Source organism: Temnothorax curvispinosus, unplaced genomic scaffold, assembly GCF_003070985.1.
Source record: "Temnothorax curvispinosus isolate PA1 unplaced genomic scaffold, ASM307098v1 QBEX01016430.1, whole genome shotgun sequence".
Classification (NCBI taxonomy): Eukaryota; Metazoa; Arthropoda; class Insecta; order Hymenoptera; family Formicidae; genus Temnothorax; species Temnothorax curvispinosus.
The window spans coordinates 588,644-605,201 of record NW_020226210.1 but is presented as its reverse complement, the minus strand read 5'-3'; the positions used below and the strand labels follow the sequence as shown (position 1 = coordinate 605,201).

The window sequence follows — 16,558 nt, the reverse complement described above, 5'->3', positions numbered from 1 at the left end:
TCAGTCGAAATATTTGCATTTTACTTTAAATATTAGAGATTAAATCAGTGTACAACGGCTTTAATGTGCACTGAGTGCGCACCAGTTCTGCCAATGAAAAACGCTAATAGAGAATTTATTGCGACAAATACTAAACAAAACAATTTATAAAAATTATATATATATCAATATATAAATACATATATATATATATATATATATAAGGATTAAAATTATATCAAATTAGAAGGACCAAAACTTCTGGTCGAAACGTTTTGACGCTTAATTTGACCAAAACGAATGATGGGGTATTGTCATGACGATTATAATGATTATAAGCCAGTTAGGTTGATTAAAAGGGCTTTACCGCTAATTAGATTCATCCTCTTTATTTTTCAAATTAAAAATACAAAAACAAAACACGTACGCCGCGACAACAATAAATATTCAACGCTGCCGTGAATCAGCTTATAATGCTAAACAAATCGTTGGTAAAAACTCAACCTAAAATATACGCGAAAGCATTTCGGTATCACAGTAAATAATAAATGCACATACCTCATCGGGCATTCTAAAAGATCTAAGAGAGAGTATAAAACGTTTTCAGACAACGCAAAAGTCTAAAACGTATTTGAAAAACATCCGATCTTTTCGGACATTTTCACAATATCTTTCAGACGTTTGCGTTGTCTAAAATCTTTTGTCACGAATCTAATATCACTATAGCACATAAAAATGGCTATTTTATCAAATAAAAATTCATAACGCTATCGTGATTATTCGACATATACTCGACATTAATTATAAATATATGCGCTGTATAACTCCTAGTTTATCTTTTTATCGCTTTATGTAAATTTCTTATGCCAAGTTTGTCCGAAGGAATCATGTAGAGAGTAAGTATAAGCGAATAAAGCTACCAAAGATATAAGAATTTCTAAATGTAGAATAAATTTCTCTTAAAAGAACGTCGGATCTTAAATCGAATCTACAAATATCATGTAAATATGATATCATGATTTTTTTTATATAGGTACATCGATTTTCTGGAATTCTCAAATCTTTCTCGTTTCACAGGTACAGCATTGTTTTTTCACTTTTCTAATGGACTCATTATTTTTCTATGTTACCAGAGTAATCTCTCTCGCATATTGTTAACACGAAAATGTATTTTTAATATCTTAACATAGTATTTGTAAATGTGTTGGGATAGTCTTACTACGTTATGTTATAAATAAAAAAAATTAATATTTTTGGATAAAATACTTCTTATGGCGTGCTCCAAAGTGACTTCGAAAAGAATGCGTTTAAGTAGTTTCGAATTCATCTACTGTGTCTATAATTAGCATTAAATTATATTCTCAACAGTATTCACGATATTGTTAGGCATCTTTCTCACATGTTACATATATGTATAAAAAAAGATCTCGAGATCATAAAAGTAATACAAGATATTGAAAAACGGGTGTATTATCTAATCACACCGATATGAGTACATAGTAAATATACTGCACGTTTGCTCACGCAAACGTGGATGCGTGTGTCTCCGAAAAAATGGATCTACAAAAATGTGAGAAAAGATAAACCTCTGCGATTCAACGACCGAAGATCTTCGTGTTTAGTGCGGTGTACGTCGATGTGCGGTAGTTGGTCTGGGAACGCCAGAACGGCTTCGCACTTTCTTCGGTTGCACAAACGTATTGTCTGTCCCAATGTTGTAAGACAGATATATGTTCGACATGTCTGGCGGCATTGTCTGCAGAGAAAAATTTTTATATGTTGTTATGTATTAATATATATATTCAGTGTCTGATGACTGAAATTTTGGTCGTAAAAGAGAGACAACCAGTTTCGGACGATACCAAAAACAGCTCGTTCTCTCCTTTCTGGGATTAATAAGACAAAATGATAGGTGGATAATCTTACGTCTTTATTATTCCCTATCGGCGATGCGGTCTGTGCTTTTCGCATATTATTCCCTGTATATGCCACGCATTTTAGCTGCCATTCGCCTATATCCTCATTCCAGTGAACATATCTCTTGATCATCGTCTGTAAAATAACACAGAGATGTATTTAAATAATATATTTTATATATTCGCAAAATGATTAACTTTGACCAGTGCTTTTCAGACTCCTTAGTTGTCACTCATCGTTTTGACCAGTTTGCAAACTTCAATTTTAAGCTTTTATCTCATTTTTGTTAATATTATTCAAAAGAATTTGTGCAAAAATATTTCCACATACTTGATACTGAACGGGAATATAATGGTTCACAATGAGATTCTGCAGCTGCAGCTCTCTGCCGATTCCCCGTACACCTTCCAGAAGTCCCTCCATCTCTCTTTGGTGTTCCTGCTGCAGATCGGACAGCTCCGCCTTGACGGACATCAACATCGTGTACACGCGCGCTAATTTTTTCGTTTTCCCAGCCGCTTCTTCCTGCAGAGATGAATACTTCTCTTCAATGTCAATGCGTTCTGCTTCTTTCGCCTTAATGGCCCTCTTCAATTGTTCCTCTCGGCTCTTCCGCTGCTCGAGTTCGACTGCTGTGGCAGCTAATAATTGTTCCTGAGCCTCCGCCTTCTCTAACAGATTTTCGCCGCCCACTAATATTTTATTCTGTAAATTCTGCATCTTCTCTCGCAGTGCTTCCTTCTCGGTCCTGGAATTAAGGCACTTGATTTTAATGAGAGTGTTGTACTTAAATCACTTACTATACTTATTCATTTTATATTACAAATTTAATTATCTTATTTAGTTTATTTTATACTTTGACAAAAACTTACTGAGTCTTCTTCAGTTCGATAACGTCTTTATCCACTGGACTCTTATCGTCCCTCTCGGCCTTGTCGACCTTCTCTGTCGATTCAGTGTCTCTGTTCTCCAATTCTTCCACCGACATTATTTGACTCCTTCTACGTCGAGCCTTCTTATCTCGTTTCGTTTCTCTTGATTCGTCCGAATCCTCCGATTCATCTTCCGATTCTGAGAGCTCCGCACCATTCTCCTCCAACTGTTTGCGCAACTGTTCGATCTCAACTTGGAACTGACGAAGCAAAGCATCCTTCGGATCTTCGTTGATCCTCGCGTGATTCTTGATATTTTTCGCCCGATTCGCGTAACGTAAAGTACTTATAGTCTCGTCGTAGTTTATATCTGCTGGGCTAATGTTTGCACACTGCAACAGCGATATTAGTGATATTAAATATTCGTTATAATTGCTTGTGAACATAAAAACAATTGCTATTGTAAAGCTGAAGTAAATAAATTCTATCTAAAAACAATTGCTAATTTTATTACTTATAAACCTAGTAATATGTTCGTAATTACTTAGAACAATTAAAGTAATGAAATGTTTATACTGTATCACTTTACCATCAACGTTTTCGAATTGCCACCCAACGAGTCCTGAAGCAATCTAGTCAGTTTGGAATTTCTGTAAGGCACGTGAGAGCTCTGTCCGTCAACCAGCGCGGATATTACGTTTCCCAATGTGGACAGTGACAAGTTGATCTTAGTGGCTTCGCGAAGCCGCTGACCCGTCGCCTTTGTCTTGCTTTGTCTTTCTGATCCCTAAATGTCGAGATAAATGAAATTAGCAGAGAAAAAAGTTCAGGAGTGTCGAAAAAAATTTTGTATTTGAGAAATCATATTTTGTGTCATATGAGTAATACACGTACGGCTAAATCCACCAAATGGAGCTTCCCCATTTTCACATGCTGCTCCCCATCTTCACCGATCTGACTAGATTCGACCGTAATGGTAAATATCGCGTGGGACCGGGAGCTGGACACATTCATGGCAGTAGCCCCGACAACACCTGCACGAGTCCAGAATTATTTTTAGCTACTTTACTTATACACGCATCATCAATTTTGTTATCTATCGTCGTTACTCACGATTTTTATTGCCGAGAGACATAATACGATCCAAATCGTCGGCGTTGTTCACCACGTACCCACTCAGATCTTTCACAAACACTCCGATGTCCGGCCTTTCCTTCACCTCCAATCGAGTATTCTGATCCTTACCGAGCAAATCTCGTACCTCCTCATTATAGATCTCTAGGTATGTTGCACGCACGAGGAATCTATTAACAACAATCATCAATATATTAATACCTTAAATAAATACAATCTGCTTAGAAAAGTATTTTTTTAACTGTGCTCAGTTTAATGATACAAGCTGTCCCAAGGTATCTCTGTTTTGCAGAATCGTAAAAATGATATATTTCGTAAAGCAGCGAAAGACTCCTTATCATATTTCGTTTCCAGGCGCGTATACGTTGCCTTACTTCTGATTCTCGTCAGCTTTGGCTATGTGACCGAAGATGTGAGCAAACGTATTTGGAATGATTCCTCTGGCCTGCGGAGAGGTTTTGGCGCCGGACATGGTGTAAGTTTTGCCGGTGCCAGTCTGGCCGTACGCGAAGATCGTCCCATTGTAGCCCTGCAGAACCTTGTCCACGATAGGCCTGGCGGTCTCGTTGTAGATGTCCACCTGGGTCGAGTCCGTGTCGAATACCGCGTCGAAGGAAAAGACCTTCGGTGGCTCTCCGTGAGCCGCATTCGTATTCTCTACGGTGATCTCGGCGTTCAGAGCGTCCACCTCTATTATGTTCTTGCAGTGGGTGTCAAACTCCTTGCTGCTCAACGGCCGAACTCGCACCACCACCCTGACATTTTCTATCTCTCCCAGCTCCGTCGTGCTGTCCTGGATATGTAAATAATGTCATGCGTTACTTAAATGTTACTTCATTCTAAAGATGTGTGATTTCTGATGAGATAATTAAATTTAATGCGGTAAATCCAAAAGTAAAATCCAAAAAGAGAAATAACAGAAAAATTAGATTCTATAATGTGGATTTAGATCAAATATTGCTGTACCAGTATCGGCTACTAATATATCAAATAAATTATTAATGTTATTATATATACATGTTGAATTCAATCAATAAAAAATAAGATGTTAGATGAGTCGCAGAGGTCTTGTCCCGGTTACTGTCGCGCTTGACGTTAGGGAACGTCATAAAACGTCAACATTTATTTCTTTATCTGACAGGATAGATTTATTGTAAAGAATGATACTAACTTCGGTCCCCGGCATCGCGGATCCGTTTTCACCCGCAGCAGTCACATAAACGCGGGGCGTTTCTCACAGCATAATTCGCAAACGTTCGCGGAAAAACGTCAGGGAACGTCGGGCTAGCAGACGACCTCGGTAAACAAATGGATCGATGCTGCCGTCCGCAGATGAAGAGGTCCTCTTTTCGTTGCAACGGCAAACAATTAGTCAATAAAGTCTGTCGATAATTAAGCTACTATTGGTAATATTGCAATCGGCAATTATATTAACTTACCTTTGTATAATAATTTATGCATCTATTTTACCTACCGCTTGAGAGACAATTTATAAAAGTCTGCCAAGAGGCAACATGCTTTTTGCAATAAACAGCAATTAATAAACTACGATGGCCGTTTTTAGGGTGATTTCGATTCCGATTAATTTAATTAACTTATTTTACTTTACCTTATTAAGTTAATACTTATATTTTGTTAACGCGGATAGAATTATTAATTGTTTATTGTTTGATGAACTTTTTTTCTATATTATTATGATTAATGATACAAAACATTTGTAAATAAGTATATCCTTCCACACTTATTCCTATGTAAACTAAAGAAAGTTCCAATTAAGAATTCTATGCTTCTAAAAGTTTGAAGTTTAAAGATTTCAATATAATCGATCTAAATTCGCGGAAATTAATAAAGTGTAAGAGGAGCATAATAAGCGAAGAGATGGTATTATCTGAAAATTCAAAGAATTCCAAGAATCGCTATTCCAAGAATTCCTAGAACCTCATAAGGTCGAGTATCGAACCAACAAGGTCTAAACTCTTGAAAATAGAATGTAATTAGGAGAATAAGAAAAAGAAAATCATAAAATATTTCAATATTGTAATAATCATCAAATATTTCAATTTTAAAAACTAGAACTTTGTTTTGATTTCTTTTTTATTTACATTATGAGCAGGACTCTAAAGATAAATAGTTTGATCTATTTCAGAATATTGGGTGTACAACTTAGTTTGGTCCGTTTTCAAAAGATGATTGTAGCAGTAAGTGGTAGTCGAAATAAATAGATCGTAGACGTCATACAATAAGCTTAGGCATTTGTAAACATAACGCCATCGAAATATTAATCGATTTGTGTCTGCATCATAAAGTTATTCTCGATTGAAAATGCAGCTTACGAGCCAAATTCTCGTCATTCGCGGGAGGTTTTAATTTTCTGCTTCAATATGAAGAAATCTGTGGCTGAGGCTCATCGAATGCTCTCAAATACGTATGGTAAGGCCGCAATTAGTGAAAGAACGTGCCGAGAGTGGTTTCAATGCTTCAAGAACGATGATTTTGACGTCGAAGACCGGCATGACGGTGGAAGAGAGAAGGTTTTCGAAGGTTTTCGCAGAATTGAAGGCATTACTTGATCAAGACTCGTGTCAAACGCAAGAAGAATTTACAGGATCATTGGGAGTGACTCAACAAGCCATTTCAACAACAATAGACACGATAAAGTGATTTTGCAGCATGACAATGCTCGACCCCATGTCGCAAAGCCCGTCAAAACATATTGGAAACGTTGAAATGGGAAGTCCTACCCCACCCGCTGTATGTATATTCACCAGACATTGCTCCCTCTGATTACCATTTATTTCGATCAATGGCGCACGGCCTGTCTGAGCAGCACTTCACATCATATTAGGATATCAAAAATTGGGTCGATTTGTGGAAGCCTCAAAGGATGAAGCGTTCTTCCGACGCGGTATCCATATACTGCCAGAAAGATGGGAAAAAGTAGTGGCTAACAATAGACAATACTTTGAATAAAACCGTACGTACCGATCTTTCACAATAAATGCGTTTTTCAAGCAAAAAAACGGACCGAATTAAGTTGTACACCTAATATATTTCAGGTTTTGAGTTCCAACGTCTTCATTAGAGTACCTACATATGATTTTATTTGCTGAAATATAATAAATCTGTTTACTTTTGTAATTTTCACCTCGTTTTTCAAGATACATAAGCCGACCTCCAGTCGTACTCGATAATTTCATCGATGACTAATTTTGATAATATTATCGTTTCATTTATTGATTAAGAAAAAGAAACAGATAACGCTCGAATAAGTGCTTTCTAAAATTAAACACTTCTTATTCAAGCTACATTATATGTATTTTCTCAGACGATTTGCACGAAACTCAACGTTGTCAGCAGGTCGTTTCTATTTTCTATTATAATAACGCACAAAATGTTTGTACAATAACGTAACAAAAAGTTGTTGCTACAGGATATATTCCATTTTTTACCGTATTTTCTTCGATAACAGATTGATCAGATAAAACGAAGAAAGATTTTATTTCCTTAACGTATTGTGACTTTAACAATTTTGTATTTACACTGAATCGCGCACAAAGTTGAAGCTTCAAAAATACAAATTAACAACAAAATTCAATTTCTCATTTATTTTCACGTGAATTTTATTTTCCGTTTGGAACAATCACAAATACATCTCACACGTCGAAGAGATTAAAAATTTCAACGAAGAATAGACATTCTTTGTTGACTTTCGCTAAGAAATCTTTTCGACAATGAATAGATACATCCTCGCTAAGAAATGCAGTAGCAGTAATTTTCTACAGAGTAAAGAATAGATATACTCTCCCTCTAATAGATATGTTCTCGCTGAGAATTGAGTTCGCCCTCTCTTTCTTTCTCCAGATTTATAAAAGATTCTATCATTAGCCGGTTAATCTCCGCTAGAAGTAGGACATTCTGCATAATATACCGCTCCGCATAATGTACAGCGTGACATCGCGCTATAACTGCCGCGTCGTTTGCACTTGTGTATCGCGCAATTTGAGCTGTGTAATTAAGCGGCCGGTATATAAGCAAGCGCCCGCAAGACGTTAAAACGAGCGTACAGAAATCGTGAGAAGACATCTAAACTTGTGTGCGTGAAACCCTTACTTTCTACCCATGAAAGTTCTGGGCGGAACGACGCTTGTCATTCGATTACCTTTCAGTAGAACTGTTTAAGAGTCAATCGGGACGAGATGGCGCCTATCTTACAAATTAACATGATTTTCATTCGACTTTCCCTTCGTTTCTTTTCTGGTCTCTCATCCTCTTCTTTTTCGTTTCATTACAGCCTTTTCTCTCCGCTTCCATTTTAAAAATATTCAGCAAAAGAAGATATCCTCGTTATTCTATCCTCATTCATTTTTATCTTTCCTATTTTTTCTATTTTCTCATTTACATACAGTAAAAATCAATTATATATCGCGTGTGTGTTTATATACACGCACAAATTATTTTAGTTATGATTTAAAGAAAGCGGTTTAATTTTCGAAAAAATTTAGTTCCTTTATAAATTCCCTTCTCTTTTTCCGTTCTGTTTTTTTTTTCGTACACTCTTCCTTTCTCTTGTTAATTTTTCTCCCGTTGCAACGCGAGAGATAAACAATATTTACATTCCAACGGTTAGTTATTTCACACGTTACTCGAAATAAGCTAATTGGGCACGAGATAAGGTCCAGCTTCGTATACATGCGTCATCAACCGACCCCTCCCTATTCTTTCTCTCTCCACGCATTTTCCCTTGGCTTTGTCCCGCTCGCCGGGACGGTTGCCCCCGTCCGTCGTTTGCCTCGTACCCTTCTCCACGCGCCGGCTTCGCGTCCCTCTCGCTGTCCCGGTGTGCCGTGCCGGCACAAAGTGGAGCGGAGCGGAGCAGCAGCTGACGGACGTAACAATGCGTTGTTCCTGGGGCACGGTAGCGCTATATGTCCCGCACAAGTACCAGAAGAAAACCGCCACGATAAAGCGGCGTCACCGACGCTAAAGGGTTGACACTTCCAGCCGTTACGCGGGAACGCGATGTGAGCCGTCCCCCCTCCTCCACCGGTACATCACGCACCAGGTAAGAATCAAACTCGATCGAGAGCTCTAAATAATCCCTCTGACCTGCTTAGCTGCGAACAGTTAAGGAGAGAAAATTTACGCGAAGATGCGACCACGCGTAGATCTTCCTCGGTGCGAAAGGATGAAGCGAGCGGACGATACGTAGCGCGAAACGTGTGAAATTGCGTGAAGTGAGAAAATCGAATCCACAGTTGTACGATCCGGGAAAAAAAAACGAGAGGATGCTGAATCTCTCAGAGAAAGAGAGAGAGAGAGAGAGAGAGAGAGAGAGAGAGAGAGAGAGAGAGAGAGAGAGAGAGAGAGAGAGAGAGAGAGAGAGAGGATGCTTGTCAATAATCTGACGTTGTTCGACGTCGCGCGGCTCCATTCCCGGGACGCTGGATATTATCCGCGAGAATAATAGCGCTTCAACGAGACTAAAAATTGTTCTCGGAGTTATAAAAATAGAAATGTGGTAAAAAAATAAATAGGTCAAACGTCAGACAAAGCAAGAGAGATATGGTGGGCGAAAAATTGATACGACAGGATGTTTATAACGATCTGAGATGCAAACGTCGCGATTGGAAAGTGCGCTTTATCGAGCAGACCAATTCTGTGGAATAATTGATATTTAAAGCAGTGTGTGCGAGTGTGTGGTCTATATACATTATAAATATAAAGTGGAAACTGTGGCAGGGACCTCGCGCTCGTTTAACGTGTGTTACCATATTTTCCGCGGGCGGAAAGCGCGCGTTATCTGCCGGCTTAGTGAAAATGCATCCGCGAGAGGACTTATAGTATTTCCATATAAATTACAAGCGGTACTCGCCGTATGGGTTTCTACCGGTTACTATTTCTGTTGCGCAATAAATACGCGGTATACATTGAAATATGCACGAACGTGGGGGCCCGGCATTTACATGGCGCCCATAACACACGTACGCTCACTCCGCCTTCGGAACTTAGAACTCCGCAGCATTATTGATCGATCCGGCCGCACGCGTGTACACTAACGCGCGTCACGCGCGAAGCAATCGCGTGAAAACACCCCCCCGGCCGAATCTTGTAACGACGCACGCACGTGGGGCACGATACAGCGTGAGTATTGCATGATGTTTCTAGTAGATATTCGCGGTGATCTACTATCGTCGATATACTAGACAAGATGTACATACAACGCCGGCAACGTGAAAACGACCGGCGCACGTGGAGCATTTGTGCTATCGCTTTTGACTATCGCGCGAGTTACGCTTTTGATTATAATAAATTCAAGCCCGCAATTACGTGAATTGCTCGGCGTATAATTCATGAGGAATATCCCGTCGCAAACGTGTTATTACAAACCTGTATTTGCATGCTTTGGGATAATACAATTTAATTTTAGACGAATAAAGAATATTTCTGAACGACATTGTAGACTATCAAAAATTTATATTCTGAAACTATATATAGGCTTTAATTATATGTTTTTAAGTCGATGGCTAGCAGGGCTAGAACAGAACTGAACTCATTAACTCATCTAGTCTTCTTGAAATTTAAATCATAACAAACAAAATTATTTTTCTCTCTCTGGAACAATTTATATGATTATTTTATCAAAATCATTAGAGTGAAAAGTTATTGTTTATTATATACAGTAGCATAATAGATACCTAAAGAGTTAGGTTAAGTTAATTGATCCGAAGCTGAGCTGAAGCTGAAGCTAATTAATTGTAAGACTCATCAGCTTCCATAAAGATCCGTTCTTGTATGCTTGTGTGTGTGTGTGTGTGTATCGTAGCACGTCATTGCGGAAAAGGCAGAAAAGGGGCTTTATCAGGAGTCAATGATCCGCACGCAGGCATTGCTCTCTTCTCAGGCTTCACCGGCAACGGAGCGAGGTGTCTCGTCGGACACTTCCTCATCGGTCATCTGTTTTCTAGTCGCTTACGTTCCTTCATTACGTCGAGCACATTTCCGTCAACACGGCCTTAAAAACGGTACATTAGAAATGAGTTGAAAGATCAATATAAATGATCTTTGCAATTTCAAAAACATGGAATGGTTAGTTTTCTTAAGATAACGAAGAGAATTAGTCGCAGGGAAAAAGGGCAGCCTCTTTCCATCGATACTTCTTCCTTCTCTTTCGATTCTATCCAATAAGGAAATCCGAAATAAAGAGAAACCTCAAAGAGCTTGATTATTCGTAAGATAAAGCGTGCGATCTTTCGACGCTTCGTCTTTCCCTAAATTGGCGGTCTCGACTTGAAGAAGTTTCTCTCTTCGACTTCTGTTTATGGACTCAAAATGAAGAAGGAACTCGGAGGGTACAATTAAAAGTAAGAAGGAACGTGCCCTCTTTCTGTCGGTGCCCCCGTCTTTCCGTAAGACGCGACCCGAAGAGAACCTTCTCTTCTGATACTCTTTATGGACTCAAAGTGAGGAAGAAACTTAAATGCTACGATTAAAAGCAAAAAGAATCGTGTCCTCCTTCTGTCGATGCTACTCAATTTCCCCTTTCCTCCGGGGTCTACTTTCCGCTTCTCTTCACAAATGAAAAAAAAAGAAAAATTCGAAGAGCAAGAGCGGTAGATTAAGCGCAAGAGAGAGAGAGAGAGAGGTGCCCTCTTTCTGTCGATGTCACGTCTTCCCCAGCGAAATCGCCAAGAGATCGCTTCTCTTTCTAATCCGCTTCCGGATTTCCGGCCTTCCTGCGAGTACGCGAGACGAGAAAGTCCGTCTTTCTTTCTCTCGGTTTTCCTCGCGGGGACTGAAAGTAAGGAAACTCGGGAATCCATTATTAATCGGAGGTTGAAGTTGACGAGTGTTTCTTCCCGTTCGTGGAGAACGCGAGACCTCCTAAAAATAAAAAATACATGTTCCTCTTTCTCGACCTCTGCATTTCTTTTTCAAGACTTCACATCTTCTGGGACACGAGAGCCGATGAGGAGGGATCCGCTCCTCGTCGTTCTTACTCCCCGAAAGACGCCCGGAGGAACGAGGGAGGAGAGAAAGGAGGGAGGGAGGGAGAGAGAGAGAGAGAGAGAGAGAGAGAGAGAGAGAGAGGTGAAAAACGGCGAAGAGGAAGAGAAGCGCGAGCGGAGAGTAGGGAGCCGACACAGCCGGAGGTACCCGGAGGAGAGAGGTTCTGTTATCCAGTCCGCGGTCCTCTCTCCTCTCTCTCGCGGTGGTGGCAGGTCAGTGTTGCCGCGCTCGCGGCCGTGGGCGGCCGTCACCGTCTCCAGGGAAACGTCGTTTCTCTCTCTCAATCGCCATTCTTGTGCGCGTATAGCGGCGAAGCCACTGCGGGGCGTCGCGTGCCCTCCACGAGAGCGAGAAGAGTGCGGTGCCCGCCGGCGGCGGCAGACGACCCGGATAATGCGCGACGCGATCCCGGGAGTAGCACCGCCGCCGCGAAGCGACGTCACTGCGACCAGGTATGCGAGGGACCACGTACCCCGGTGCGGGAAAGGAGGGTCCCGAGAACCCGCTTCCGTTCCGTTTCTTCGTCGTGACGCGACTGCGGAGGGATTATCGCGCCGAGCGGCGAACCCTTCCGTCACGGTGGAACCTTGTTTGCTCGGTTCGGTTGAATGCGCCTGCTATATATCTTGGGGTTCGCTGGACCCAAGATGCCTGGTTCTCAAAGACTCGTTTGTCCCACAAAACGACAGGTCTTTGCGTAATTTCATAATTCTTTATATATACGCATGCATTGGATTGATGCAATGTTTGTACGTTTATGCAAAATGTTTTAAAAACTGATTTCCAATCGGTCGTAAAAAATCGAAAACAAAGTCTGATTAATTCGAAAAATAATCGCGGAATAATTATATTATGATTGAACGATAGAGATAAATAACAATTGAAATAAATAATTGATAAGTTAATAGAACAAAAAATGTAGCGAAGGATGAAATGAGAGGTCTACTTGGCACATTTTGGGGAGACGTGAAACTTCACACTTACGTATTACATAATAAACACATCTACGAATAAAACGGAACTAAGAAAAGAACGTTTTCAGGAAAGAACTACACATTATCATTCACTAGTTAAAGCAGTGTTTCTTTGAATGTACGTCAGTGCTATAGTTAGACACAATTGCCGTATAACTTTTCAAAGTTAAGAGAGAAAGATGCCAACTGAGAACACTCACCGACACTTAGCAATCACGTGAAACATCAGACGGTTTACTAATTTGTATTTAAATATTATAATGTTCTCTATAAAGATTCGGAATTACAATCTAAGATACACCACCTACATTAGTATATATGCTAAAGCATTTAGATTTGATTAATTATCTTCGAGCTTATCGTTATTCGAGTAACAGCACTCGGATACGCGAAGAAGATGCAAATTTCCGTCGATTGTTACTCGGTTCTCGATTTTTTGGAGCGTCACTTCGTCGTAACAAGATGGAAAGGATCAGGCACCTTCTTCCTCGCGATATCTTCTTCCTTTCTTCAACAGGTCGCGGTCGCAGCGTCACGCCGCCGTGAATCGCGCTTCGCTTCTCGCTCTGATACTTCTTCGCATCTGTTTAACATTGATCTTGAACTCCCTCGCGTAATGGAGATTTTTAAGACAACGCGAATGCATGGAGTGCGTTGACCCTCCGGGGCCAAGGGAGACGAGCCGATAATTCCCCAACCGACGGCTCCAATTAGGTTCCAATGAGCCGATAATTCTCAAACGCGCCGGAAATCTCTATTACGTGATCACTTGGAAATTCGATCTTGTGACATTTACCTTTTTGTCGGATTCCGTGGGAACGTGAAAATAACTTCACATTTTACTCTCTGTGGAGTAAATACGCGTATAACAACTTAACGGTAATGTGATGGAGCATTACCCGTATCCGCACAATTAGATAGAATTTAATTGGTACAAATGTTCCCGTTATTAAAGATTCTTTTCGTTTTCCCTATACATAAATGTCCATGCTCGAGAAGCGTTAATAATTACGAAAGCCACGCGTGCATCGCGCGGGCATATTTTCGGTGCCAGACAGTTCCGCTTCGGGCGCGGTACGAGAATACTGCCGCACGAGGGGACCAGACGTGTACGTCTATGTAAATATGTAAATACGTAAAGCGTGGCGGGAAACAGTCGGAGCCCTTCTTTCGGCAAAACGAGAACAGGTTCCCGGCGGCTTTTCTAAACCTCCAGAATGTACTGCCTCCCGACGGATCTTGGCTGTCCGCAAGGAGTTGATTTAGGAATTGCCTGTACGCGATAATTACGGGGGGGAGCCATTAAAAGATCGAGAATTAATTACGACGCCTTCTTTTTCTACGACGTCTCCCTCGTATATTACCTCATACGTTTCTCGTCGTAAAGAACGTTAGAATACCGCGAAGAAGATGTCGTTTTGATTACCGGTACCTACACGTATTCTTCGTCGTTCTTCAGTTCTGCGTTTGTAGATTTTTATATTTGACAAGCTTTCATATGTAGTTCCCAGGACCTTAAATTTTAAGATTTGAAACATTTTAAATAATTCTTCTACTTAGAGTATTCACGTTTTCAAAATCAAGGATCAATACATTAGTGATTAGCTTTTCGTATTTTGTATTCTATGAAGATTTAATAAAATAGACAGAATTTTTAAAGACACTATAATACAATAATTTTAAAGTAGCACACTTGCAACTTTAAGAGACTGATGTGGTATCAAAGAATCTTGCATTCTTAGATACGTGAATATGTATATCTAGGATCGCACCAGACTCACGTGTTATCTGATTTTTCGAGCTGCGCATCCGAGTACCACCCAAATATACTACGTAGGCATTTTACTTTGACTCCCGTAAATTCCGAGATCTCTTTATGCTTTTGAATTGTCGGACGGTAAGACGTGGCCTCCTCGGACACCCGGTATTTTCCGATCGCCTCCGTCCAAGTCCTTTTTCTCCGGATGATTCTCCGAAGTTCTCTCTCTTCTCTTTCTTTATTTCTCTGTTTCTCCCTTTCCCTCTTTCTTTCTCTCTCTGTCTCTGGCGTTGCACCTTGCGCCATAAAGTCCGACTCGGCGTCGCGTCGGGCGGCGTTATGTACGGCCTGCAGCAGCGTAACGTGGCGGTGTAACGCCGAGGCATAAGACAGATGTTGTCCCAAGGAGCAAATAAAACTCGAGGGAAAAGGAAGCGAGACGAGATGACGATGACGGGGGACGGACGGCGACAACGACGACAACGACGACGAGAGCGGAGGCTACCGCCTGCCGTTCCGTTCCACATCCATTACCTTTTGCATCACTCGAGTAAAAGCGAAGAAACCCGGCCAAGGGAACACGGCGAACTCCGTACAGCGCGCGCAATTAAGAAAGCAATTTAAATGTAGAGAACGTACCTGGTCCCCGCATTCCTTTCTGCGAAATTTAAAAAACGGACCCGACAGACCTCGACTTACCAGCGCGAGTACCGGGCTTTGCCTTCTCGTCGATTTCGATCGACGTCGATTTTCTTAAACGGAATTTTTCTCAAGTACCCTTGCAGGGTACTTCGTATCTCGCGGAAGGAGTTACGATCGAAGGATCGTCGAGAGATCGGCATCGCGCGAGGAACGCGCGTTCGCGCGGAGATTGGAAATTTCGTGCCGGCCACTCACGGTGCCGTTAAGCAACGGTGCATCGCGCCGCAATAGTCGTGCGGCGGAATTGTCGCGTGCGACGTATATCGTAAATAATCGCCATCCGAGCGCGGCAGGTCGGATCGATTTAACAGCACGGTAATTCCTTAGCGACGGAAGAGCGTAACGCACGGAGAACGCGCGGTTTCGTGCAGCGCTCGCGTTTTCACGCACGTGATTCCGGGCCCCCCGCCCCCCGCGGCCCCCCACCGGTCGATGCTGGCTGCATTCTGCATTCCGAGTCACTGCACTTTCCAGCGCGGTCGCCGGCCGCGCGCTTTCGTTCTCCGAGAATTCTCGCGGAGTGAATGCCGATTATAAGCGTCAACTACTCACCTAGGCGTTATTTAAGATAATCCACGGTCAATCGTAGAAATAATCGGTTCATTCCGCCTCGCGTTTCTCTCGGGGAAGAATATCTCATTGCCGGATCGATGGATCATTTATTAGGGACGTCTAATCCGAGACCCGTAAACGCAATCGGTCATGTCTTCGTCTTCTCCCCGCGACCGCGCGCGCGCGCGCGCGTGCCTCCTCGAGAGGAATTTATCGACGGGATTTAAGAGTGACACGCACAATGCGCGCTCGCTTACAGCTGCAAAGCGGCGATTTTGTATATGTTAAGTTAACGGTACGGTAACGGTCGTACGCGGATGTTAACTGCGCGATTCTTAATGCTGCCGTAATCGTTGGTCCATTACTCAAATTACTCGCCGTCGCTATTTAATCGCGTGAGAGATGCACCGTGCCGCAATGCCAGACGCGATATGCGCGCGTTGCATCGCTCCTCGATTAATTGAGAAGCGTATTGATTGGTCATGGAATCGATCCTGCGATTGCTTCCTTAATTCTTTATTACTCCGCGCGAAAGACGTATCTTTCTCCGGACAATGCTAATCTTTATTTTTTATTATTATTTGTCATTATGATTCCAATGTAGGAAAATGGGCCCATCAAATTTGAACTCTTTGCAATTGAGACATTCTTATACCACATGC

The 16,558-nt window shown here is 41.5% G+C and overlaps 2 protein-coding genes across 4 annotated transcripts in view; one reads left to right on the top strand and one right to left on the bottom strand.

The window, feature by feature from the left end:
• Window positions 1-853: 853 nt before the first annotated feature.
• LOC112466652 (kinesin-like protein KIF3A) lies at window positions 854-5,198 on the bottom strand. Of its 2 annotated transcripts, XM_025034876.1 has the most exons (9): window positions 5,074-5,198; window positions 4,277-4,695; window positions 3,882-4,072; window positions 3,663-3,802; window positions 3,358-3,555; window positions 2,769-3,160; window positions 2,227-2,644; window positions 1,906-2,031; window positions 854-1,735 (listed from the first exon to the last, which is right to left on the bottom strand). In XM_025034876.1, exons 1-9 carry the CDS (start codon window positions 5,086-5,088, stop codon window positions 1,598-1,600), a joined length of 2,037 nt encoding a protein of 678 aa, XP_024890644.1. In that variant the 5' UTR covers window positions 5,089-5,198; the 3' UTR covers window positions 854-1,597. The 2 variants fall into 2 exon arrangements, with proteins under 2 accessions (XP_024890644.1, XP_024890643.1); XM_025034875.1 differs by having other exon boundaries at window positions 1,642-2,031.
• A 3,560-nt stretch (window positions 5,199-8,758) lies between these two features.
• Window positions 8,759-16,558, top strand: part of LOC112466650 (tricalbin-1-like) — a 32,287-nt gene continuing 24,487 nt past the window's right edge. Inside the window, exon 1 of one of the 2 annotated variants that reach the window (XM_025034872.1) lies at window positions 8,759-8,964. The gene's annotated coding sequence lies outside the window, so the exon portion shown is untranslated. Of the gene's footprint in view, window positions 8,965-12,157; window positions 12,362-16,558 lie in introns of those variants that run through there. The other variant, XM_025034873.1, reaches the window with a different exon arrangement.